The sequence below is a fragment of the Theropithecus gelada genome, chromosome 2, assembly GCF_003255815.1.
Source record: "Theropithecus gelada isolate Dixy chromosome 2, Tgel_1.0, whole genome shotgun sequence".
Taxonomy (NCBI): domain Eukaryota; kingdom Metazoa; phylum Chordata; class Mammalia; order Primates; family Cercopithecidae; genus Theropithecus; species Theropithecus gelada.
In genome coordinates, this window is record NC_037669.1 from 73,864,626 (window position 1) to 73,891,137 (window position 26,512).

Below are 26,512 nucleotides of genomic sequence, written 5' to 3' on the forward strand. Positions count from 1 at the left end.
ATCCACTGTGTTTTTGGATATGTTTTTTTGAGACAGGGTCTCACTGTTACTCAGGGCTCCAACTCCTGGGCTCAAGTTTTTCTTATAACAATTTTTTAAGTTGCATATGTTAGAATAGCTGCCAAAATGAGTATGAGGGTATCATACTGCAGTTCATAGGGATTATTTAAAAGAATCTATTACCTAGTATTACCAAACTAAACAAGATTCAGAATTGATGGCTGTGTAAGAACTACCTTAGTAAAAGTAAGATGACATTATATTGGTAGCCTCAAAAATTGGTCCTCAGTAAGTGCCTTTGATAAATTTATGTCAAGTAAACGACTCACATAGCAAAAATCCCCTTACTCACTTCACTTGTTACAAAGCAAATGCAGGTTTTAAAAAAAAAATAATGTTTAACAAGTGTATAGCAATCTTTCTTTGAAAGCATTTTCATATACCTCATTACATTGTTTTTACCTTTTTTCTCCTGTGAAATATGTATATCAAAAATGCATAGAATTCATATGGATAGTTTAATAGATAATTATAAAGGAAAGTTCACACATTTACCCAGGTAAAGAAATGACCAGCACCAGAAGACCCTTGCTAGGCTCTTCCTCAGCAGAAGTTCATCCTTCTTCCCAGAGTTGGTACTGTTCTTAATTGTAGTATTTTCTTATCATTTTACTACCCGTGTTTATACTCCAAAACTACATAAATTAGCTTTATCTGATTTTTAACCCTTTCCTATCTTTTTATGTTGAAAAATCTCAAACCTACAAAATGGTAACAAAATAGTTCAATGAATTTTTGCATATTCTTCACCCAAATTCTCAATTAACCTTTAACCTTGTTTTCTTGGTATCTCAATAGATGGATATATACTTGCTGCACCATTTGAAAATGTGGCAAGCCCTGCTTCTGAGTTCTGTATGAACACTTACACTATATATTACTTTGCATCTCTTTTTTGTTATGAAGTTTGTTGAGACTAATCCATGTTGTTGCAAGAGCTGCAGTTTGTTCTTTTCACACTGCTGTGTATTATTCCATGCACTTCCATATCATAGTTTATTTTTCTTATATTAATATTTATCTCAAATTTTTCCTATTATAAACAATACTGATATGAACACTGTTGCATGTGTCTCTTGGTACACATGTGCATTTCTGTTAGGTATATATATACCTGCCAGTGGCGGAGAAAATCAGCTTTTATGGATCTTCAGTTTTACTTTATCATATGAAACTATGTTTTCAGGACTTTTATTCCCTTTCTGATAGCAGATTAGAGTTCCAGCACTCAGCAGTTTTTCTAACATTGCTCTGTTGCCCATACTGGAGTACAGTGGCATAATCTAAGCTCACTGCAGCCTCTGCTTCCTGGGCTCAAGAGATTCTCCCACCTCAGCCTCTCAAGTAGCTGGGACTATGGGTGTGCACCACCACAGGCAGCTTTTTTTTTTTTTTTTTTTGTAGAAACATAGTTTCACTATGTTGCCCAGGCTAGTCTCAAACTCCTGGGCTCAAGTGATCCTCTCACCTCAGCCTCCCAAAGTGCTGGGATAACAGGCATGAGCCATCATGCCCAGCCTATACTGAAATATTTAAGTGTGTAATATCAATTTACTTTAAAATATTTTAGCATAAAAAAGTGAAGACACAGATAACATTTCAGTGGCATCAGAAAATATTACCTAGGAATAAATCAAAAAATAATAACAGTCAACAAACTTATAAAGTATTTTCAAAACATTAAAGAAAATGGAGATTAAAGTAAATGGAGATACCATGTTCAAGACATAGAGGTCTCAATATTCTAAACTTTCAGTCTTATAGAAAGTTTCTCCCCCATAAATATGTGTGGTTCTATTTTGCAAATAAATTTATTTTCTGGACTATTTAACTTCTGTGATTAAAGAGTCAACTAAGGTTAAAACAATAATAAATAAATAAAACCATTATGGGGTATCACTACACACCTACTAAAATGACTAAAATAAAAATCCTGACAGTATGAAGTGCTAACCATATACTGCTGGTGGGAATGTAAAATTGTACAGCCATTATAGAAAAGAGTTTGGGCCAGGTGCAGTGGCTCATACCTATAACACCAGCACTTTGGGATACCAAGGTACGCAGACTGCTTAAGCCCAGGAGTTTGAGAACAGCCTGGACAACATGGTGAAAACCCATCTCTACAAAAAATACAAAAATTAGCCAGGTGTGGTGGTACATGTCTGTAGTCCCAGCTTCTCAGGATGCTGAGGTAGGAGGATCGCTTGAGCCTGGGAGACAGAGGTTGCAGTGAGCCAAGACTGCGCCACTGCACTCAGCCTGGGTAACACAGTGAGACCCTGTCTCAAGAAAAAAAGAAAAGAGTTCACGGTTTCTAATAAAGCTAAATATACACTCAACATACAGCCCAGCAAATCCATTCCTGAGTTTCTACCCTAGAAAAATGAAAATGTTCACACAAAAACTTGTACATGACTATTAATAGCAATTCTCTTCATAATGACCCCAAAAGAACTCATATGTCCTTCAACAGATCAAAGGATAAACCATAATTTTTGTATTCCACTATACATCCTAACAATGGAATACCACCCTGCAATAAAAAGAAACTATTGATACATGCAATGATCGGGATGAATCTCAAAGGCATTATGCTGAGTGACAGAAGGCAACCTGAAAAGGCTGTATATTCTGTAATGCCATTTAAATGACATTCTCAAAAATAAAAAACTATAGTGATGGAGAACAGATCAGTAAAGTTGCCAGCAGTAAGAAGCAGGGAAATGAGTATGACTACAAAGAGTAGCACAAGGGAGTTTGGGATGATGGAAATGTTTTGTATCTTGATTGTGATGATGGTTATACAAATCTATACATACACTGAATTCACAGCACTGTACACGGGAAAGACGTTTACAGTATAATTTTTTAAATAAATCATAATTCTGTGTTCTTCTTGCCTGATGTAAATATACGAAATGGGAAAGATGACATACTTTCATTTTTTTTCTGCCCAATAAAAGAGCCTAGATGCAATGATACACCTATAGCTTCTAAACACCATTCCCCACCAAAAGGAATCAAGGCCCCGTTGGGGAAGGGCTGACTACAGGACTGGGGCAGGGAGAGTACAAGGTAAGACTAAGATACCTTGCTACACCAGCAAGGAGGTTCTCAAAGACTAATGGGGGCTGGGCACGGTGGCTCATGCCTCTAATTCCAGCACTTTGGGAGGCCAAGGTGGGCAGATCACTTGAGGTCAGGAGTTTGAGACCAGCCTGGCCAACTTGGTGAAACTCCATCTCTATTAAAAATGCAAAATTTGTTGGGTGTGGTGGTGCGCACCTGTAATCCCAGATACTCAGGAAGCTGAGGCAGGAAAATCACTTGAACCTGGGAGGCAGAGGTTGCAGTGAGCCAAGATCGTGCCACTGTACTGCAGCCTGGGCAACAGAATGAGACTCTATCTCAAAAAAAGACTAATGGGGAAATGTCACATGAACATAGAAGTAGGCTGAAGAGGCTCCCACTGGCCAAATCTGGGACAGTTTAAGCATCAAAAGAATAATAATAATAATGGTAATAGACTATAATTCCCAAACAAAAAAGAATCGATGACTATGGTGGTGATTGCACATACTTATGGATACACTAAAATCCCTTGAACTGTCACTTTAAATGAGTAAACTGTCTGGTACATGAATTGTATCTCAATTAGGCTATGTTTTAAAATCCATGAGTCCATGGGGATTTTTTTAAAAGGATCTGGAGGGCAAGGGAGGAAACTCTTCCCTACAGAAGAATGCCAGCTAACAAATTCAAAGAAAAATGATAGTATTAGGAAAATCATTATTTTGCAATCACCAATGTAATAAATGCTTAAGACAAGAAGTATCCACAGATGTTAAAACCACTAGGTGAAAGATTATTGGGGAACAGGATAATCATGTGTCCTCAAAATATTACCCCATAGATTGCTTCTTAACATCAAAGGATAATTGAACCTTTAGTGTATAAAAAACTGGAAAACAACGTAATCAAACGATTAAACTCACCAAGTATAAGACTTTTTGTGCCTCCTGGTATAATTCAATGAGAAACATCCAAAAATACTTATCCATGTAAAAAACAAAAAAAACACTTACCCTGAGTCTAATAATAGGAAACTCACATAATCCAGATTATGGGACCGTTTACAGGACAAGTATCTTGGACTCCACAAAAGTCAACGACATGGAGGAAATAAAAAAGGTTGGGGACCCTGACAACCAAATGCAATGTATGATCCTTTATGGTATCCTGAGAGAAAGAAGTTATAAGGCTTTTATCACTGGGACAACAGGGAAATTGACCACATATTAGATAATATTAGTTAGTTAATATTAAATTTCTTGGGTGTGATAACGGCATTGTAGTTATAAGAAGTTATGACTCCATTCTTAGGAGACATGCTGAAATACTGAATAAGTATCAGATTGTCTGCTACTTACTTAAAATATTTCAGAAAAAAAAGAGGAAGAAAAAGGGGCAGAGCAGACAAAGCAAACTGTTAATTGGTGAATCTTGGGGGGAAAAATACATGTTTTACCTTTTCTGTAAATTGTAATTTTTCAAAATAAAAAGCTGGAGAGGCAGGAAAAAAGAAAAAGGTGGTGTTACTATTCATTTCAAACTTCCTCACTCATACCTCAAACAGTAGAAAGGAAATACATACATTGTTACGAGAAGAGCTTTAAGAGTTCAAAGAATTCAGAGCCCAACTCTGCCTTCCACTAACAGTGTTTCTTGCTTTACGTAGATCAAGTTACACCACCAAGGGTCAGTTTTCTCACTGGTATTAAACAGAGAAACGTCTGTTAGCATATAAAATGGTTTACAAGGTAGATGAACATTAGAGATTGAGTGGGAATCATGACAAGGTATTAAAGAGGTACGTACTTTCCAATTACTCAGTTGGCAATAATGATTGAGAATTACTGTGAAGATTAAATGAAAAAAATATATATGAGAAGTACCTAGTCTGGCATATGGCAGATGCTGGATAAATTCAACGTACTTTCTCCTTCAAATACAGAAAAATAATGTGGTAAGAACTTACCAGTTACCAAGAGGCAACTGTATACCAGACCTTTGGTGTTCTCACTCCATCAAAACTTAAAGATTGAGATTAAGATTAAGACTGAGATTAAGATTGTTCTCACTACTTTTTCAAACTCATATTAAATGTCTACAAGGATGAGAAAACCTTGGCAAACAATTGTGTGAACCAAAAGATAAATCAGCCGACAGTCTAATTATCACAAGGTCTTTGTTAGTCAACATGAAACACAGCATAGATGACTGTGAACACAGATACTATTGGTATCTTCTACCAGGCAAACGACATGTTTGTCATTTACCCTATGAAGGATAATCAATTTTGTCCCGAAGCAATTTTTAACTTAGTCATCATTCCATTCTCTAAAACAGAAGTATGGAAAAATTCACTGATAATAGGAAAGACTTAAAATACGTAGATCACGACATAGGCAAGCTTTTTTTTTTTTTTTTTTTTTTTTTTTTTTGAGACGGAGTCTGGCTCTGTTGCCCAGGCTGGAGTGCAGTGGCCGGATCTCAGCTCACTGCAAGCTCCGCCTCCCAGGTTCACGCCATTCTCCTGCCTCAGCCTCCCGAGTAGCTGGGAGTACAGGCGCCCGCCACCTCGCCCGGCTAATTTTTTTTTTTTATTTTAGTAGAGACGGGGTTTCACCGTGTTAGCCAGGATGGTCTCGATCTCCTGAACTCGTGATCCGCCCGTCTCGGCCTCCCAAAGTGCTGGGATTACAGGCTTGAGCCACCGCGCCCGGCCATAGGCAAGCTTTATCAGAAACTTGGTAATCCATTTGTAAGACTCCCACAGATCAATTTAACCACTTATTTCCAAAACATAATTAGGATACAGACTAAACTAATAAGATCAAAATGCTTTTCTAAGAATCATAACATTAACATAATTCCTTCCTACTATTAAAAAAAAAAATCAATGAAACACATTTGAGGCCAAAGAATCATTAGAATGGTTATCATCGGCTGTCTTTAATGAGAGATTTGTAAAATAATAGACACTAGAGAAAGATAATTACTTGACCTCCCCCCCAAAAATCAGGATCAAATAAAAGCCTTCAAACAAATGAACTATATTCTTATATTTATAATATCTTAAAGCATTTTCATTCGATGAGGACACTATAGTACCAGGTGTAACCTTAACAGAGGCAGAGCTGTCGACAAAACCTAGGCTGCCTGACCACAAAGCCCTAGTCTGAACCACTATGCTCTGCAGCCTTCAGGAAACAGCAAATCTGACCCAAGAAGGCCATGAATAGAAGCCCAGACACAGTGAATTATAACACAGGATTAGAACAGGAGAATGAAGGATTCCAAGATTCCCAGGGGAAAAGGGGACTCAGGACAAAAGACAGTATGTTTTCAAAGTTGTTATATTTAAAAATAATGCAAATAATGCCTTTTTCACATAGAAAGGGCAATTCGAAACTCCAAGAAAAAAAGATAAGCTCAAGCCCCAAATGTTGTAAATTAAATTGTAGCAACTGATAGAGTGCAAGAAAAGAAGGTCTATTTGATTCTGATGCTGATACCATCTCTCAGGGGTAAGTCCCACACACACACAAAAATACAGCCTTAGCACACTACGTGGTCTGATCATTCATGAAGTCTTCTCAATAATACAAACACTAGTTCACCAGTACTCTACTTTTGGAATCAATACAGAAAAAGTATGAAAGAAGTGACTGAGGGTAAAAGACAGGATGAAATTGTCAACCCTCTTGACAATGTACAATGACAGTATAGCTGAGAGAAGTCTTTCCAGAAAGTGAAATTTGCAGGTTAAGGGGGACAAGGTGGCAAAAAGAAAGCAACAGCCTCATCATGTCAAGAGAAAATTGTAAGATGCTGAAAGTTTGTAGGATAAGAAATAAACAAATATATGACTTAAAGTTTCTAAAATGACCAGAGGAATGAAATTTATAACTGGAATGCTAGAATGAAACAGGGTTGAGGAGGAAAATAATGTGAGCTTAATCACATCTTCCATCCCAAAGACTCAACAGACTTTATTTATTGACAAATTTTAAAACAGACATTTAAATATATTATCTGAAAGTACCAATGAAATAAGAACTAAAAATAAAAGTTAAAATTTAAAAAAAAAAGGCTACCTCTAGAGAGTGGAACCAGAATGGAGAGGGATGGGCAGGAGACTATTGTTTTTCATCCTAAGTCTTTCTACATTATTTGGGTTGTTACTAATTGCATATATTATTTTGATATAAGTTAACAATAAAAGAAATTAAATTTTAAATTTAACTGATTATTTTAGAAGATGACTTTAAAATTATGTATTTCATACAATGTCCAAATCTGGCATTTTTTTGGTTTTTTAAAACAAACTTTCATAAAAGTTGCGTAAATAGTAGAGTTCACATATACACTGACTTCTCTAATGTTAATAACTTAACCAGAGTACCCTTACCAAAACCAGCTACCAATTTTGCTGCAATGCTAACAGCTAAATTACAGATTTTGAATGTTACCGGTTTTCCCCAAAATCTTTTCTGTTCCAGGATCAAATCCAGGATTCTACACCGCATTTACTTGTTTTGTCTCCTTAGTCTCCTCTTATTTGTGACAGTTCTTTCATCTTTATCATGACTTTGACAATTCTGTAAAATGTCTCTCAATTTGGGTTTGTTTGATGTTTTCTCATGAACACATTGAGATTATGCATCTTTGGCAAGAAGACCAAAGGAGTTACATTGTGTCCTTGGTGCATTATATTAGGGATGTATGATGTTAATATAATCTTATTACTGGTGATGTTAATCTTTATCACTTGGATAAAATAGCGACTGCCAGTCTTTCCAAATGTAAAATTACTATTTTCCCCTTTGTAAGTGATAAATAGCTTTGGGGAAATACTTCTAAACTATGATACTCATTTTTTAAAATAACTGACAAATAAAGATTATATATATTAAAGTGAGCAATATGATGATTTGATACACATTGTGTAATGATTACCACAATCTAATTAACACATCCATCACTTTTCACACTGTACCTTAAATACTTGTTGATCCTATAACTGATAATTTGTACCCTTTGACCAACATCTCCCCATTTACCCACTCCCTAACCCCAGGGAACCATGGTTCTACTCTCTGCTTCTATGAATTTGACTTTCTTAGTTTACACATATAATACAGTATTTGTCTTTCTGTTATGACATTCATTTTTATACATTATATTTACAGTTATCTTTTAGAGATGCATAGTGACATATTTCTGGATGAAATCACAATGTCTGGTATTTGCTTCAATATCATGCAGACGTGTGGGAAGTAGGCTTTGGTACAGATGGAACAACATGGCTCAAGAGCTGGTAATTGATGAGACTACAGGTATTCATTTTACTAATCTTTTTTGTGTGTCTTTAAAGTTTTCCATGGTAAAAGTTTTTAAAGAACCCAAATAAATACAACTCCATGCACATATGTATCAAAAGATAACACAAATTTACCCATTCAGGTATCTTGATCAGAAAACACTATTATGCTTAAATTTTCATTTTCTAATTTGAATCTTTTTTTTCCCCCCCCCAAACAGTGCCAGGAAGCAACTCCCAAGTTCATGCTGAGGTTTTTGCCACCAACGTTTAAAACACAGGCATTGTGCGCCCTCTAGTGTGATCTTCTGTAACGTGAGTTTTGCACTGAGAAGTTCAATAACAAAAAGCAGAGTATATTCAAAAAGGGGAAAAAAAAATTCTCTTCTCACAAAAATTTCTGCTTCTCCACTAGTCAATAAATTATCTGCTAGTTATTTGGCTATGTACCAAAACCACTTCAAGTCCAAAGATTATCAACGTTTTTCCACCTACTCTACTGTTTCTCAGAACATATCATGCAGCTCAGGGAACAAAAAAGGACGGAAGACTACAATCAGTCAAAACATTTTTAAGCACCCTTCATAAAGGCCAGATGAAAAAGGATGCGGAAATCAATATTAACGGCTAATTTAGAAGCCTCTCATTGTGTTCTGCCCATATAAATGGTTCCATTTCTATCCTTTAGAATCCTCTAACACTCAGAAATTGTGCTTCACTTCTCACTCAGGTCAAGATTTGGTTCACGTCTTGCAGATCTCCCATCACGTTATTTTCTTAGGATTTATTGAAAAATTCTATCAGTGAATTTATCTGTAAGACACAAACAGGAGGCAAAGTGTAACGAGAATCACAGGCTTTGGAATTATGCAGACATGACCTCCAATTCCAGTCCTGCCACCTCCTAGTTGTATTACTTAATTTTTCTAAGCCTCCGCTTATGATCTGTACAAATAGGCTAATGTCTTACAGTTTAAGGATTAGGAAAATATATGTAAAGTAAATGATCATAATTAGTATTCAAATTGTAACTATTTTCATTATGTGATCCCAAAGTAGTCTGCAGCCAAGCAGTCGAACCCACAGATAAACATTTTAATTTCCTTTGAATGATTCCAATCACTATTTTTGAATTACACAATCTAAAAAACTAGATTTGACCTTCAAATTTAGTTTTCTTACATATATAGTTTCTTAATACTCCATATAAGATGGTGTTTATTCAGACAATAAGACAGTATACAGTAATGAGAACATCAAGGGTAATTGCTGACCCACACGGTATTCGCCAGAGACAATTTGCACACACCTGATGAAGGATCTTCTTCATAAGTTGTTTTATTATTTTCACGTATCATTTCAAAACCTGTTTTGAATATATGAAACAGTTACAGGAGTAACTATAACTAGAAATGACAAAATTAAAATAAGAGCTATCTGTGGACAGCAGTAAATACGATAAGAAAAGAAAATCTCAATGGAAGTACAGAGAGTTTATCTGGTAGAAAACCATTAGCTTGTATAGGAATTAAGTGAGAACTCCACAATTCTTGCTAAATGTATCTGCAGATCTTAAATATCTAAGTACTTAAAACTGGTCTGCTTTTGAGAAGCAAGTATGATTAAGTCATCGGTTTGTGAAATATTTTCTGAGTGTGCTATGTGCCAGACACTCTTCTACGTGTTGGATTAAGAGTAGGAAACAAAGTGGGAGGCATCTGCCCTCCTGATGCATAAATTCTAGTGGAGGGAAGACAGCAGTAATTAATTTTTGAACAAGAAATGAAGGTAATTTCAAACATCGGTGCATGAAAAGGTAACAGGTGAGTGATCGGGTAACAGGTGAATGATCTATTTTAGCTGGAGTGATCACAGGAGGTCCCTCAGAGAACAGGCACGCGAACTAACATCTAGATAAGGGAAAATCATGCAAACATGTGATAATACGCACATATAAGCCACAGTTCTTCATGAACACTTCCATCAACACAGATTCCTTACACTTGCTTATTTCCTCTAATTAATTTATTTTTAATATCATGTACACTTCCAGTTTCCCCAAACTCCTGGCACTAACGCCTATCTAAAGGCTTAAAGACTACAGATATAAATATGATTATTCATTTTAAATATGTATTTTCCTCCCCAGAAAAATGTATCTGTTAATAAAATGTAAAATACACAGCTCACCATAAAGGTTAAGTTCATGGATTCTGGAGTCCTCTGATCTCTTCCTTACCGGTAGGAGACCCTGGGCCAACCACAAACTTACCAAGCTTTAGTGTCTGTCAAGTAGGGATCGTGTTTTGGGCTACTGTGAGGATTATGTGAAATAATGTATGTAAAGAACTTAGCACAGTGACTGGAACATTCTAAGTACCTGGTAAATGTAAACATTTATTTCCATTTAAAATGACACACATTTTCGAGGTGTTTACATATGAATATATCAATATAAGAGGGATTCTGAGATTTTTAACTTTAAAATGAAAACTATATATAAAAGCAAATAACTCAGAAGTAAATTCATGTCTTCAAAATAATTTCAGTGAGATCACCAAATGATTTTTAAAGATGAGTCTCTATACTGGTGCCCAAAAGAACAAAGGCAGCAGAAAAAAAAAATGAACAGACATTTCCATTTACAAAGGAGAATGACCAAAAACAAGTACTCATGGATGCCCACATGTGGGCTGAAGCTACAGACGTATGAAATGGTCTTCTCTCTGAAGAGATGAAACTTTAGCTGGAAGGGTTTGAAGGGACAGAATATGGCAGATCCTGTGGGGTGACTCAGTAACGGCAGTCACACTGCCCCCAGTCCACCCTTTGCCTCACTTCATCTACTACACTGAAAAGCTCATACTCAACTTCCCAATCCCCACGCAACTCAGAAAGGCCCTGATATACTGTCTGTCCCAGGAAAGTTTTTGTTTTCGAGATAAACAAAAGGACAGATAAAGTTAGTACTGCCTCATGCCCTTCCCCTTCTTCATGTCTGGAATGGAACTATGATGCCTGAAAGTAGAGCAGACATTTTGTGACCATGAGTCAATTAGCCAGAGCATTAAAGTTAGCCAGGCAAAATGAAAAAGCTGGATTCTCCTTGCCCTCATCTAATCAGTACACCAGCCTTAGAATGATCATCTTCAGATTTGTTAGAAAAGGAAAAAACAGAAAACTTCTTTGGTGAAACTACTGCAGTCAAATTTTCTGTTATTTGCAGCCTAACTGCAATCCAAATGGACTCACGAAGATGAAGAAAGAGGATATTTCACATGGGATGAAAACCACAAAGGAACAACAACAAAGAGCTACTTCTCAACACTATGGTTTATGATCACAACGTTTAAATAAAGAATTAAGAGATAATTTCCACCTGTATCCAATAGCTTCCAATGTGTTTACAGTGAAGCATCATATTATTGCATTTACATTCCACACACCATATACACAGGAACTGGTGCCCCTTTAGGACAACATGGCCAACATGCAACAATGGAAATATGCAGCATTTTCAAGTCACTTCACAGCATAAATGAAATTTGTCCAAGGAATGAAAAAAGTAAATAGCAGCTGGTTTCATGTAAACGAAACATGAGAAACTATGCACTGAATGGCTAGAGTAATACTTCCACATTAAGATAATTTTACTCAATTGTTCTTCCTAAAAATGTTTGCTTATTTAAGAGATGATGAAACACCAGAGGCTAAAGCCCAGGTTTGAGGAGTAATGATTTTAGGTTCTTGAATTAAAGAATGAATCAAATGAACCAGCACTCATTCTTCATAGAACATCCCTCCAGTAAAGTTACAATAATGTAAATGCAATTAAGTGACTCATTTTATAAACCTCTATGATAAAAGAGGAAACTTCATTTTCATTTGTTTAATATTTCCATCAAAAAGAATGTCTCATTACACATTTACTGAAAGCCTGAATAATAAAACAATGGACAAATTCCAAGAGCAAACAGGGACTTTTTTTTCTTTTCCCATGAAGCTAGCATTATGGAATTTTAACAGATGTTCTATTTGGTCATAGTTAATAAAATGAATTATGTAGGATTAACATAAGGTTCAATATGTTTGCATTGGATTTTAACTGAAAAACAATTTCACATTAGAAGTTTGGAAAGATTTTGAAACACTTTTTTTCCTTTTTAATAAAAGTGCTAAGATGAAGAAAATAAATGAATAATTATAGCACTTACTGCTTTTCCAATAAAATCAGACTTATAAAAACTACTTTTTCAAGGTTTAAGAAGACTGGAATCTTAGAAAAGTATATACCCTTTGGTATTTCATCATCCGTCTCATGCAAAGATCATAGTAATGTAGCATATCAAAAGCCTGATTCTATACTCTACATAACTCCAAGCCCTCTTAGAGCTCCCTCACCTTTCTGAAATGATCATGATGTCAGGCAGCTTCTGAACAAAAATAAGTCAAACTTAAAGCAGTGAAGAACAACAAGTATTCACTGAGTGCTCACTGTGTAGAAGATATTATCCTAGAGTCTGTGCACCCTACAAGGAGGTAAACACCCAGTGGCTGTTTTCAAGAGGACTAATATGCTATCTGGAAAGATAAGCCACAACCCAATTCTAAGGACAAACTGAAAGAGAATGAGGTAAATCAAAGAAAACAATTTCACACAAACATACACAGAGACAGATACACAGCACTGATACAAGGAGGGGGAAAACTCTCCCTTATGAGATAGGACTGTTTTTTTTCCTCTTTTACAATCATGATAAGCAGGAAATAGCACATAGAGCCTTAAGGACAGTAAAGATGCAACAGAAGTTCTGGTGATAGTTGGTTGGTAACATTTTTCAGTGCAAAACATCCAAGTGGTGCAATCTCCATAAGAATAAGTCAAAAATGAACAATCATGGAATTTTCCCAACGCACTTCCATTAGGAATCTTGATCAGCTCAATCATCAATTAGGGTAACTTTACTTCATTATACCAGTATGCTGTTTTTCCTACAGAAGTAGCCAGTGAATATAAAATCAACTGCAGGTTGCAGTTTGTTACAATTATAGAGATGCCTCTCAATAAGACATTTGAATACAACACTTTCATTATAGCTGGAAAGCTTTACAAGCAGTAACAATTGTCTGGCCTCTCATTCAAACACAGCAATTGTTAGTCATCAACACCTCTGAAAGCAGACAGATCAAGGCTGCATCCCCGTTGAAGAACCTAACAACCTAAAGGCAGGTTTAATTTCCGAATCTCCTAGCAGGCTATACTGCTATCACAGCCGCCTTCTAGAACTGCTGTAAAGGTACAAAGGTATCAATGAGAACAGTCTATACAAAGTTCCTAGCACAAATGGGCAAACCGGGACTCAGATTAGTAAACTTGTCAGGAGCAGATGGCTGGTAAGGGACAGAGCTGCATTCCACACTTAGGTGTTTTATCAGTCCATTCTCACAATGCTATAAAGATACTACCTGAGACTGAGTAATTTATAAAGGAAAGAGGTTTGCCTCACAGTTTGCATGGCTGAGGAGCCTCAGGCAACTTACAATCATGGCAGAAGGCAAAGGGGAAGCAAGGCACGTCTTACATGGCAGCAGGAGAGAGACAGTACGAAGGGGGAACTGCCAAACACTTTTAAAACCATCAGCTCTTGTGAGAACTCTCTCACTATCATCAGAAGAGTATGAGGGAAACCGCCCATCCAACCACCTTCCATCAGGTCCCTCCCCTGCCACGTGGGGATTACAATTCAAGATGAGATTTAGGTGGGGACATAGAGCCAAACCATATCAGGTGTCCTTCACTGTTAATGCTCTTTCAGTTACCAGAGTACTAATCATCCTAGTTAACATTTCCTGAGCACATACTATGTGACAGGCACTATAGAAAGCACTTCCCCTGGATCCCCTCATTAAATTCTCACAAGAATTTGGGGAAGTTTCAAATCATCGGTTCACAGGAAAGTAAATAAGATTGTTCTCAGATATATGTTACTATGTCCACTCTTACTTGTAATTAAAATTAGAACTACAATGACATCATTTTTTTATCTTTAAGACTGGTAGTCCACAGGTGAGGCAGGGGAAAACAGAAAGCTCCTACGTTGTTGGCAAGTGTCAACTGGTACTTCCCTAAAGGGCAATTTGGCATTATCTACCAAAATTACAAATGCCCATACCTTTCGTGAAGTAATTCTACTTTTGGTATGTAACCTGCAAACATTCAACCATGTATAACATGACACAGGAACAGTATCACTCACTGTAGCATGTCTGTGATGTCCACCAATAGGGAAATGTTAAATAAACTATGGTTTGTTTACACAATGGACTACTATGCAATCATTATAAAAGACAGTGCTCTTTGTGAAGTGATATAAATCATCTCCAAAATAAAGTAGGTTAGAAAGCAGCAACAAAAAATACAGAAGATCTAGGATAGAGTGGCTCTGGAAAAACACTAAGGAGACTTATATAACATGAGTGTTTGGGGGAAAGGCACTGAGCAGGCAGACAGCAGAACCGGGAAGGAGACTTTGGAGGACAGTCCTTGAAGCTTGATTCCTGAAGGTTCCCGTTTCCAGCCACTGGATTTAGGGGAATCCCTGCTGCTTAGCATGGATATTAAGGGAAAACAAGTCTGAAAAGCTGCTATATCCACTTTTGAGTAAACTAGTAAGAGTGATGATTTTTGTACCTAAAGACTGGGGGCTTCAATGAACTTACTGAACAGATTGAATTACTTGTTTGGCGTACCTGACTGCCTGCAGCAAAACCAGGGTGGGGAGAATAACCCTCACCTATCTCAAAACTCTTTAGGAGCATCTACCAAAAAGAAGCCAGGAGTTATTTGTTATTAAAATGGCTACATCTTGCCATTGGGACAGCTCCAACCAGCTTCTAACCTTCAGGTTTCTGCAGACAGGAGTCAGACACCAGCAATTTATCCTCCAGACTCCAGGGGACACATGCTGGGCTCTTTTAAGGGCGTTTCCCAAATTCTCCACTCCAGTCCCTGGCAAACAGCTGAGAGCAAGAGGTTCAACTTCTCCCCCAGACAAGTACCCTACTTTGTGCTCTCTTGAAGGCCCTCACTTGGCTTGCACTCTCTACGGTTATGAAAACCCCAATTCTGCTTCAATAAGCAAGCCACACACATGTACTCTCACACCCTTGTGGTTCTGCTCTTGCTGTTCTGCCTATATCTTAACTACTTCTAACTGCCACTCCTTCAACAATTAAGAGTCATTTTATGCTAATTGAGCACCACTCAAGCATTGCTCCTTCTGTAACCCCAGCTGCATCTTGTATATACTTATCATTACGGTGCTTATGACACTGCACTGTAAAGTGTCTACTTCCCTCTTTGTTTCCCTGCCAGAAAGTGAATCCTTCAGGGCAGAAGTGCTCCTTGTAGTGCCCCAAGACCCAGTAGGCACTACAAAAAGGACTGCTGAGTGAAATTTGTGGACAAAAAACATTTGCTAAGTTTAACTGATTCCCACTTCTTTTGAAACAATTTGCTTTACTCTGCTTTCTTCCTCTATAAAAAGTCCTTCTAATTTATGTCCAAGAGTATGAGGCTGCTCTCCATAAAATTTTCAGGCCAACTGCATCTGAAATCATCCTGGTTATGAAAGCAGCTATGATTTTGCTCCCCACTTTCATCTTACTGCAGTAATAACACTGCACCAGCATGCTTGAGCACATTTAATTTGGCAAAGATCATGAGAAAAATGAACACTGAAAGGATGAGGTAAACAGTGTAATCTGCTGACCTTGCTTAGACTCCATCTAAAATTCACAGTAACTAAAATAATTTCAGAGAATGTAAGGGATAAGCATGCAATCTCCACAAACATCAAATGCAGGGGGGAAAAAAAAAAGTGTGACAACATTCACACAATCTAAAGAACACAGAATCTATCTTATAATGCATGGACTCAAACTTCAATCTCATTCTAATGGGCAACTGCTAGGGAGATAAAACTAGTTTAAGGAAAAAATTGCATACAGAATAAACATATACGTTTCCAGGTGATTCTCACTAAGGTTTTTATGTATTTTCTTATTGAAACAACAAACACGCTCTTGGCAAAAAGATTTTATATTGGTGCCAGAATAAAGTAAGAACCTAATGCAAAAAAATTCTGCTTAAAGCAGATGTTATCACTTCTTATTTTTCTCATTTTGAGAAGCAGCTATGTTTCATTCGGCAATAATTCTTCTCTCATTCTATCAGAGAATCTGTACAAAAGCAACACCTCAACTAAAATCAAGTCTGAAGGATCTTTTATAAATACGCATAATGCAGAAGACCTCAATTAAATTTCCAACAAAACGCTGCCATTTTGAGTAAACAAAGTCATCTCAGTAAGGTCACACTACTTTCAAGGATTGCAGGCTAGAAATTAATTACTAGCATGACATATGTCAAAACAAATTTTTTAAAGAACAGAACACAGCTGCAACCACGTGTTTATCTGTTTGTATGCAAAACCAGTATTCACCAGCATGTAAATATATTCATTTATTCAGTATCTCTCAGAAAAATAAAAAAGGCTTATTGCCTCTCTCTTTCCTGCACCCAGGTGAAATCTGAGTAAGTAACACGTTTAGAAAGAAACTAAGTACAGAGTGTATATACAGTATGGGTGCTATTTCTCAAAGGCACAAGTCATCGCCACAGAATTAACTAATTTTGAAACATTAAGTTTGCCTTAAAAATAAGTTCTTCAAAGATCTACACCAAGTAGATTGTGAACCTGTGAAAACCAAAGCTTTAAGTCACATGTAACAGTGTTGGTATGTCATAAAAAAGACTGCACTCTCTAGTTAAAAACAAAAAACTACCTGAGAATAACATGAGGGATTTCAATGAATTTCAGTATTCGGTCAAATACGGCAATATTTAACTATTATGTTTCAGTATCCCAGAACCTCCAAATAGAAAACGCAGACACAGAGCAGACGTATGCAGGTTCTCACTTATATTTTCTCTAACAGAAAATTGTGTCCCAAACCAGACTTCTCTTATACCTCATCTATCTGAAAACGAACTTTTGAACTTCAAGATAGTCTCTTCTATGTGAAGCAAAGATTATAACACACTTCTTTTTTTTCTTTTTGGAGACGGGGTCTGTCTGTCACCCAGGCTGGAGTGCAGTGGCACAATTACAGCTCACTGCAGCCTCAACATCCCAGGCTCAAGCAGTCCTCCCACCTCGGCCTCCCAAGTAGCTGGGATTACAGGCACCACCACGCCCAGCTAGTTTTCATATTTGTTATAGAGACAGGGTCTCATAGTGTTGCCCAGGCTGGTCTTAAACTCCTGGGCTCAAACAATCCACCCACCTCCACCTACCAAAATGCTGGGATTACAGGCTTGAGTCACCATGCCTGGCCTGTATCATGCTCTTGCAGTAATATACTGAAACTACTTACTGATTGTAAACTTTTGCTCTTTCAACCAAACAGAACAAAAGAAAATTTCCCATGTGCTGAATCACAGAAATTTAGAGTTAGAAGGCAAAGAGAGGTGAAGTGGCTTCCCCTGGGGTACACTGCTCTCTGAATCACCTGCAGTGCCAGGACTCCAGTCCAGACTGAACTTCCCAGCTCATCATATTTTGTTATCAAGAAGCCAAGGGCTCACTGCCTGATACGGACTTTTGAGACACCCACCTCTTAGACCAGCGGTCCCCAACCTTTTTAGCACCAGGAACAGGTTTTGTGGAAGACAATTTTTCCATGGACCAGTGGGGTGGGGTGGGTGGTTTCAGGATGAAACTGTTCCACCTCCAATCATCATGCCTTAGATTCTCATAAGGAGAACACGACCAAGATCCCTTGCATGCGCAGTTCACAATAAGGTTCGTGTTCCTATGAGAATCTAACGCTGCTGCTGATCTGACAGGAGGCAGAGCTCAGGTGGTAATGATCACTCACCTGCTGCTCACCTCCTGCTGTGTGGCTCAGTTCCTAACAGGCCACAGACCAGTACCAGTCCACAGCCCTGGGGTTGGGGTCCCTGTCTTAGAATGCTTATTTCATTACAAATTTTTCATTAGTTCCTCATAATTCAGTAATTAACTTGATATCTTACCCTCAGTAGTTCTTTTTTTTTTTGGAGACAGAGTCTCGCTCTTGTTGCCCTGTTGCCCAGGCTGGAATCCAGTGGCACGATCTTGGCTCACTGTAACCTCTGACTCCCGAGTTCAAGCAATTCTCCTGCCTCAGCCTCCTGAGTAACTGGGATTACAGGTGCCCGCCACTTGGCTAATACTTGTATTTTTAGTAGAGATGGGGTTTCGCCATGTTGGCCAGGTTGGTTTCGAACTCCTCACCTCAGGTGATCCTTCTGCCTCGGCCTCCCAAAGTGCTGGGGGTACAGGCATGAGCCACCACACACGGCCTGAAGTTATTTCTTAACACATCAACTGTAAGAGACATTTTTTAGCCACCCTGGAATAACAAGTCAGTTACATCATGGGCCATTCTGACCACTGAAATTGCTCTTCTGCCAAACCCGTTCTACTCATTCTTTCAAATGTAAAAACTGAGAAAACTTAACAGAAAAGCGACAATAATTTCCCTTTTTGATTTTTTAAACCAAGTTTCTCCAAATATATTTCTAACTGTTAAGTAGTGTAAATTTACCGAACAAAGCACATCATTCTTTTGTACTTCAATATTGGAAAGTAAGTGACTTACCTCTCTTAAAACTGTGCTTTTATAGCCTCGATACAACCCTTGGATACCCTGAAACAAACAAACAGCCAAGAGTTCAGAAAGAATGGCAGGGATTTCTGAAGGACGTTCTGTATACAGCAGATCTACCTGCTCTTGTTTGAGTTCTAGAACATTCACAATTGCCACAGTTCTATAAGAGGTTAATGATTCTAAACTGGCCTAAGGTACATAACTTATACCTTATATAACTTATATACCTCTGTAACCAGCTCCTAAGGCAGCTCAGATTAGCTTCCTTTGAAATAGGAACATCTCTAACAATAAAACTGACTACATATTTACTTACTTTTAGTTGCTATTATTCTACTAAATATTAATTATATAGTACTTAATTGCTGTAACATGTCTTCTCTTGAAAAAATATTTGAGATGCTTTAAATACATTTCCAAAAGCAAATGCACACAAATGCCAATTATCCTTTTGTATATAAACAGAATTATATTTATAGCTTCAAACATCAGAAAGTCATTCATAATCTCCCAAAGTAGTGGTCAATATTTCCAGACAAACCTGTATTAACCATCCACATATTTCATTAAGGAAGCTATAGTAGCTTCATCTCATTTGTACAATTAATATTCAATGTCTCCTCACCTAGGTAACAGACTATTACAAATAACTTTTCTAAAATCAACACTCATTGAAAATTTCCATGTGATTCTCATGTTTTTCTTGTTTTTGTTTTTGTTTTTTTTAAAAAAGACTTCTATAAAAACTATAAAAGAAAGCAACTAAATGCTCTCTAGTCACATGGCCAGGAAAAACAATTTCTGACTGACAGTTTCAAATGCATCAGTAAAAGAAGCTACATTTTGGTATAAACCTTATGACACTGGTTACTGTCATCAGTCCAGTACTATATCTCTTCCATGGACCTAAAATACTATAGTGATGTTTTAATATAGTATCTTTCTTCATTTTACATATTTACAATTTGTTTCACATCTGATTCCAGAGCAACTGCAGGAAGATTACAATTCAGGACACATATACTGTGGAGACACTCAATGTTATGCTTAGAAATTTGAAAAACATTTAAATGAAAATACTCAAAAACCAATAAAAGGCAAAGATAATCTTAGCAAAAAATTACTACAACTGGACATTAAATTTAGCTCTAAAGTTTTCTCTCAAGCTGTCAGGATGAAGTCCACAGTGCTCATATGAGCTACTATAAAATCTTAATAAAGAAAAGAAGAGCTTAAAAAACACATCTCACCTCTTCATATAAGATGTTAGAAAAAATCTGAAATGTTCTTGTAGAAGCAGATACCTGTGCCCTCTGCTTAACCACTTCAGATGGAACTCGAATCAGGCAGGCAACCTAAAAGACAAACTTAATTATATCCTAAAAAGTAAATAACTGCTATAAAAACTGAAATTTTTTGGTAAGCAAAAATTAGAGTAAAAAGGTATAATATGGAGGCTTACTGCAAGATGTCAAAAAACCTTGTCAAAAAACCTTTCCTGGCTTGTCCTATATAGATTCTCCCACCTCCTGCCAGATGTTCCAAGAACATTTGTCTATAAGCCTCCCAACGGCGAGAAGCACATTTACTCATTTCGAATCCCCAACGCCCAGAACTGCATCTGGCACATGACATTTCAAACATGAGTGATGAAAGATGAACCAGAGGAACCTCTGCTTTACTGGAAGTAATGCACACATCCGCAGAGGCAAGCCGACCATCAGCTGGTACCCACCCTTCCATCCCTCACCAACTCCAGCCCCCACAACTCTCGATCATGCAGCAACTGAAAAGGGACTCCCAGCACTCTTGTACACTCTCCTCCAGCATTCCAGCAGACGTGGGTCATCCTCACAGCTACTGGCCAATATGTGATTCTAATATCACCCTTGCTGACATGCTGAGGCCGGGTATATGTCACCTCAAATCCACACTGCCAGGATTTTACCTTACCCTATATAAAGGTAATTTACTTATTTTCAGAAAGAGAAACAATAAAAAATTCGTCAAACCCAAAGGAACTCTGCCCACAAAAGGAAAGAAGGCAAGGTTGGAGAAAGGGTGGCAAGGTACAGGGAGGGAGACGTGTAAACATATTTTAAACATTTTAATGGAAGTCCTGTATTCAAGCCTCTATGGACCTAACAGTCTGCAAAGATAAAAACTTTTTCTGCAACTTAGATTTCACACATGTAACCTTGAACACCAAAGTTATGGCACTCGGGAGGCTGAGACAGGAAGGTAGCTTGAGCCCAGGAGTTCAAGACTAGCCTGCAAGAAATGTAAGAAAGCTGTCCCACCAGGCCGGGCGCGGTGGCTCAAGCCTGTAATCCCAGCACTTTGGGAGGCCGAGATGGGCGGATCACGAGGTCAAGAGATCGAGACCATCCTGGCTAACACAGTGAAACGCCGTCTCTACTAAAAAATACAAAAAAACTAGCCGGGCGCGGTGGCGGGCGCCTGTAGTCCCAGCTACTCGGGAGGCTGAGGCAGGAGAATGGCGTGAACCCAGGAGGCGGAGCTGGCAGTGAGCTGAGATCCGGCCACTGCACTCCAGCCTGGGCGACAGAGCAAGACTCCGTCTCAAAAAAAAAAAAAAAAAAACTGTCCCACCAAATAAGAGTACACAACTCAAAGAGGTTTGTCCCTTCTGATCTGTATTCTCCTGATTCCTAATCAGAGATCAGTACTCAATTTGGATATTACATAAGGCTTTGTCTGTCCAAAACTAAATGGTTCTAAAGCAAGGCTCTACAGCAAATTTATAATGTAAAAGACCAAGTAGAAAATATTTTACAGTTTGCAAGCCACATGGTCTCTGTCGCAACTGTTCAGCTATGCTGTTTTAGCACAAAAGAAGCTATACATATATATAATGTATATATATGTATAGATTAATATATATTAATTTATATATAATATATAAATAGTTTGGCTATGTTCCAATAAAATGATATTTACAAAAACAGGCGACAGCTTGCCAACCCCTACGCTAAGGGAATTAGCCTTGGCAAAAGCAGACTGGGCACAGAACAGATAAAAGCCCCAGCACCCCATGACAAGTGGGACAAAGATGCCATGTGACGTGATTTTAGACGTCATGAAGTCAGCTAACACGGGCATATCGCCTCTAAAGCTAGGAAGTAACAATGCTTCATGCTGATGCATTACAACAAAGGGTATGGTTATGGTAACAAAGGATCCATTACTTGAAGTTATTTTTCTACCAAAACTGACAAGATTTACAAAACAATATAATCTGATTTCCATTTCTACATTCATCGAACATTTGAATGCTTCTTATGCATAAAGCTGTCTATAACTTGGGCCAACATATCTTTCCACCCAGTCTCCCTTTAAACTTATCTAATTCAGTTCAAGAAATACATATGGAGCCAGATACTACACAAGCCACTCCACGACAAAGAAGACTAAGATGATGCCCTGGCCTCAAAGAACCCATAAATACATATCAATAATTTCAATAACATATGGCCAAAAAGCGCGGGGGGGGGAAGAAAGATTATGGGAAATGTGGAGGAGGGGTATTTAGTCCAACCCCCACATTCAGAGAAACTGCCCAAGATTACGCCATTATAGAACCTTCCAGATGAGCCAGAATGAGCTGGTAAGAAAGGTGGGAAGGTCACAGTGGGAAGAGCGAACAATAAAAGAAAGTACATAAATGGCCGGGCACGGTAGCTCACGCCTGTAATCCCAGCACTTTGGGAGGCCGAGGCGGGTGGATCACAAGGTCAGGAGATCGAGACCATCCTGGCTAACACGGTGAAATCGTGTCTCTACTAAAAATACAAAAAATTAGCCAGGTGTGGTGGCGGGCGCCTGTAGTCCCAGCTACTCGAGAGGCTGAGGCAGGAAAATGGCATGAACCCGGGAGGCAGAGCTTGCAGTGAGCAGAGATTGCACCACTGCACTCCAGCCTGGGCGACTGAGCGAGACTCTGTCTCAAAAAAAAGAAAGGACATAAATACAAAAGCAGGGTGTCCAGGGGCATCAGCGGCAGCCCCACCAACACAGTATTCCAAAGCTGGCAGCCGCCCACATGGTTCCGTATTACCAAAGCAGCAAGTGCAAGGTCAGGAGTAATGACAAGTAAGACTGGACAGACAAGGCCCTGTATACCACGCTAAGGGGCTGGAACTTCATTCCATAGTCAGTGGGAACACTGAAAAAGCTGAAGCAGAGGAATGACGACGTGTGCTTAGGGAGATCCCTCTGGCCGCAGTGCACAGGACAGCTGGAGGGTGGAGTGGGGAGGAAGGCAAGAAGCAAACTCGGACCAAGAGCCAGAAGGCAGGAGATGGGTTACAAGATTGCTATAGCAGTTCTATAAGAGGTCTGGAAATTAATATGGCTCAGAGAAGATCAAATCTGAGGAAAAATTCAGGAGTAAAATGCACTGGACCTGGTCACCGACAGGAGGTTAAGGAGTGAAGAAGTAGGGAGACAGTAAGATGCTTCTGTTTCTGGTTTGGATAATGGGCATATGGTGGTCCCATAACATGAGATTAGGAGTCCAGGGAAGAAGAGGGGAGGTAAGTTCAGACTGGACAACGCTGAGTAGAAGTCTGGGGGACACGTAAGGGGCTATGTCCAGCCAAGTAATGAAAATATAGTTATAAAACTAGAAAATAACAGGGTTGCGAAAATAGATAGTAACACCCAAAGAGAGAGCCAAAAAGGAAGATCAAAAGCCAATAATGGGACCCTGGGAACATCAATTTTTGAAGGGCAAGCAACAGTGGGAGGGGGTACATGGTGTTGCTGGGCACATCTTCCTTCTCTGGCTGCCCAGCTTCTGACTCTCATGTGTTGGGGGCTTCCCAGTTAGGAAAAACAAAGGGAGTCAGTCTCTCCCCTCCTGCCCTGGCAGGAGGACCACAATCAGGTGAGTTAGGTCCGACTAATCAAACACTCCTTTCCAGGGGTCTGATTCTAGAGCTATGCTGGCAAATATGTAGGCCACTAGCCCATGAGGCTACGGAGCACTTGAAACGTGGCTAGTACAATTAAGATGTTCTATAAGTGTTAAATGACAGATTTTGAAAACTTGGTATAAAAAAAATAATGTAAAATATCCTGTTACTAATTCTTTAAAAAAAAAGAAAAAGAAAAGAGAGATGAGGTCTCACTATGTTGCCCAGGCTGGCCTTGAACTCCTGGGCTCAAGCGATTCTCCCACCTTGGCCTCCTGAGTAGATGGTGCCACCATTCCCAATTAATAATTATTTTACATTAATTTTACAGTGAAATCTAAATACCAAGGATGTGTTTGGTTTAATAAAAGATGTTATTAAAGTTCATCCCGGCAGATGTTTTCACCTTTTTTGATGTGGCTATTAGAAAATATAAAATTTCACCTGCATCTTACATTATGTCTCCATTGAACAGTGCTGTTTGGAGCGACTGGGAAAGCTAAACATTCATTTACAGAAATAACTGCTTTTTTAGATGCAAGCACCAGGACCATGACTATAAATGACATTTAATTGTCACTTAAGTGATTTGGTGACAGGCAGTTCAACTTTTAGTCCAGAACCTCAAAGTGAACAAGAAGCCAGGCTCTTCCTATCCTTCTGCCCAGCCACCCAGCTCCCTGGCTTCTCCATCCTTAGGCCTCCTGACTCTCAGATAAAAGACAGCTGTTATGTCCCTCAGTACCACCTCATCACACAACAGAGTTCAAGGCAGGAAGAAGAGGCCTCCTCTCTTTTCTCAGATGCCCCCCAGCAGACATTTCCTTGCATGTGTTAGCCAGAGTTGTATGATGTGGCCACCCCTTGTTAGGGAGGTGGAGGATATCTAGATCTAGCAAAGCATTAGGAACATGGCACACAAACCAAATCAGCATTCTGTGGGCAAAGGAGAAGTGGAAGGCAACAGTGTCTGCCAATCTTCAAAAAAATATTCTTCATTCCATAAGTTAGCCAGGATCAATTTTGATGGCAAGCAACCAAGCACCCTACTTGATGTGGAAGGGGGCCAGAAGCCTCAAATGGAGATTGGCAGAGGAACGCATCAAGAGTCTCCAGCAGCGCACATATGAGGGTTTCCAATGTTCACCAGTATTGTTCCCATAGAGTGGATGGGGTGGGAGATCCATTATGGTCAATTCATAAGGTATTGAGGGAGATGAGCAAGTGTAGACTACCGTCAGGGGAAGGTGGCTAGGTGTTAGGAGATGGGTTCAGGGTGAAGAGGGCCACAGGGTCAAGGAATAGTGTGGTTTTACTTAAGACAGTCGATATTTGCACATAAGATGGGGGAAAGTGCTCTCAGCAAGACAAAGGTTGATAACCTAGGAAAGAAGTGAAATAATACATGAAGACCCCACAGGAAATAAAAAAAGGCAGAGTCAGAAGCCCGAGCCCATGCCTCTCCATCTGTGACTACCTCCCTTTACCAGGCCCACCCCTCAGCCTCGGGGCCACTCCTGCATCAAAACTGGATCTTTCATTCAGGGTTCAACTCCAGGGAGGAATGAGCAGTGGTCTGGCTGAGGGTCTGCAGCCCTAGACTGTGTCCCCAGTTCTGCAAGTGAATTCCTGAGTGTTTCCCTGGCCTTCCAGGTCTTTTTTTTTTTTAATTCATTTCAAAATTAAGAAAACTGACAAATAATAATGCATATATTTATACAATTAGATGCATATATGTATAATTTTTCTTACTTGACTTGGACCAAATTTTTATGGTATCTTTTTAGGTCCTTATTTCTATAATTCTTAATTTTCCAAAATTATACCTTATCTAACCTCAAAAGATTCCCTCCCTTCTAAATTCTTAATTCCCAAATAAGCTTTCTTATCTGACATTTTTTACTTATTAACTTACACCATATAGTTTGTAAAATATATTTCCTCTTCTACTAAACCGTAAGCACCCTGAGAGCAAGAAGACGGTATGCACCAAACTTACTAATCAGCTGGTGTATTATTTTATGTTGAAAGCAAATGAAACTAGCCAGGAGGAAAGGAATCAGCAAAAAAAAAAAACAAAAACAAAAACATCAATTCCACAGAAATGACTTCTCCATACTTTAGAATTTACATATAGAAACAGGGTGTCGTTCTGTCACCCAGACTGGAGTAAGGTGGCATGGTCATAGCTCACTGAAGCCTCAGTCCTGGGCCCAAGAGATCCTCCCATCTCAGCCTCTTGTGGAGCTGGGACTACGGATGTGCCACCACTCCTTGCTAATTTTTTCATTTTTGGTAGAGACAGGATCTTGCTATGTTGCCCAGGATGGTCCCAAACTCCTGGCCTCAAGTGATCCACCTGCCTCAGCCTCCCAAAGCACTGGAATTACAGGCGGGAGCCACCACATCC

At 38.7% G+C, this 26,512-nt stretch overlaps 1 protein-coding gene across 5 annotated transcripts in view; it reads right to left on the reverse strand.

The window, feature by feature from the left end:
* SLC25A26 (solute carrier family 25 member 26) overlaps window positions 1–26,512 on the reverse strand; it is a 167,847-nt gene that overhangs the window by 98,596 nt on the left and 42,739 nt on the right. For all 5 annotated transcript variants that reach the window (XM_025375303.1, XM_025375302.1, XM_025375306.1 and 2 more), the window contains 2 exons: window positions 20,416–20,520; window positions 19,157–19,204 (listed from right to left, as the gene is read on the reverse strand). In XM_025375303.1, coding sequence (XP_025231088.1) covers window positions 19,157–19,204; window positions 20,416–20,520 — 153 coding nt within the window. The remainder of the gene's footprint in view (window positions 1–19,156; window positions 19,205–20,415; window positions 20,521–26,512) is intronic.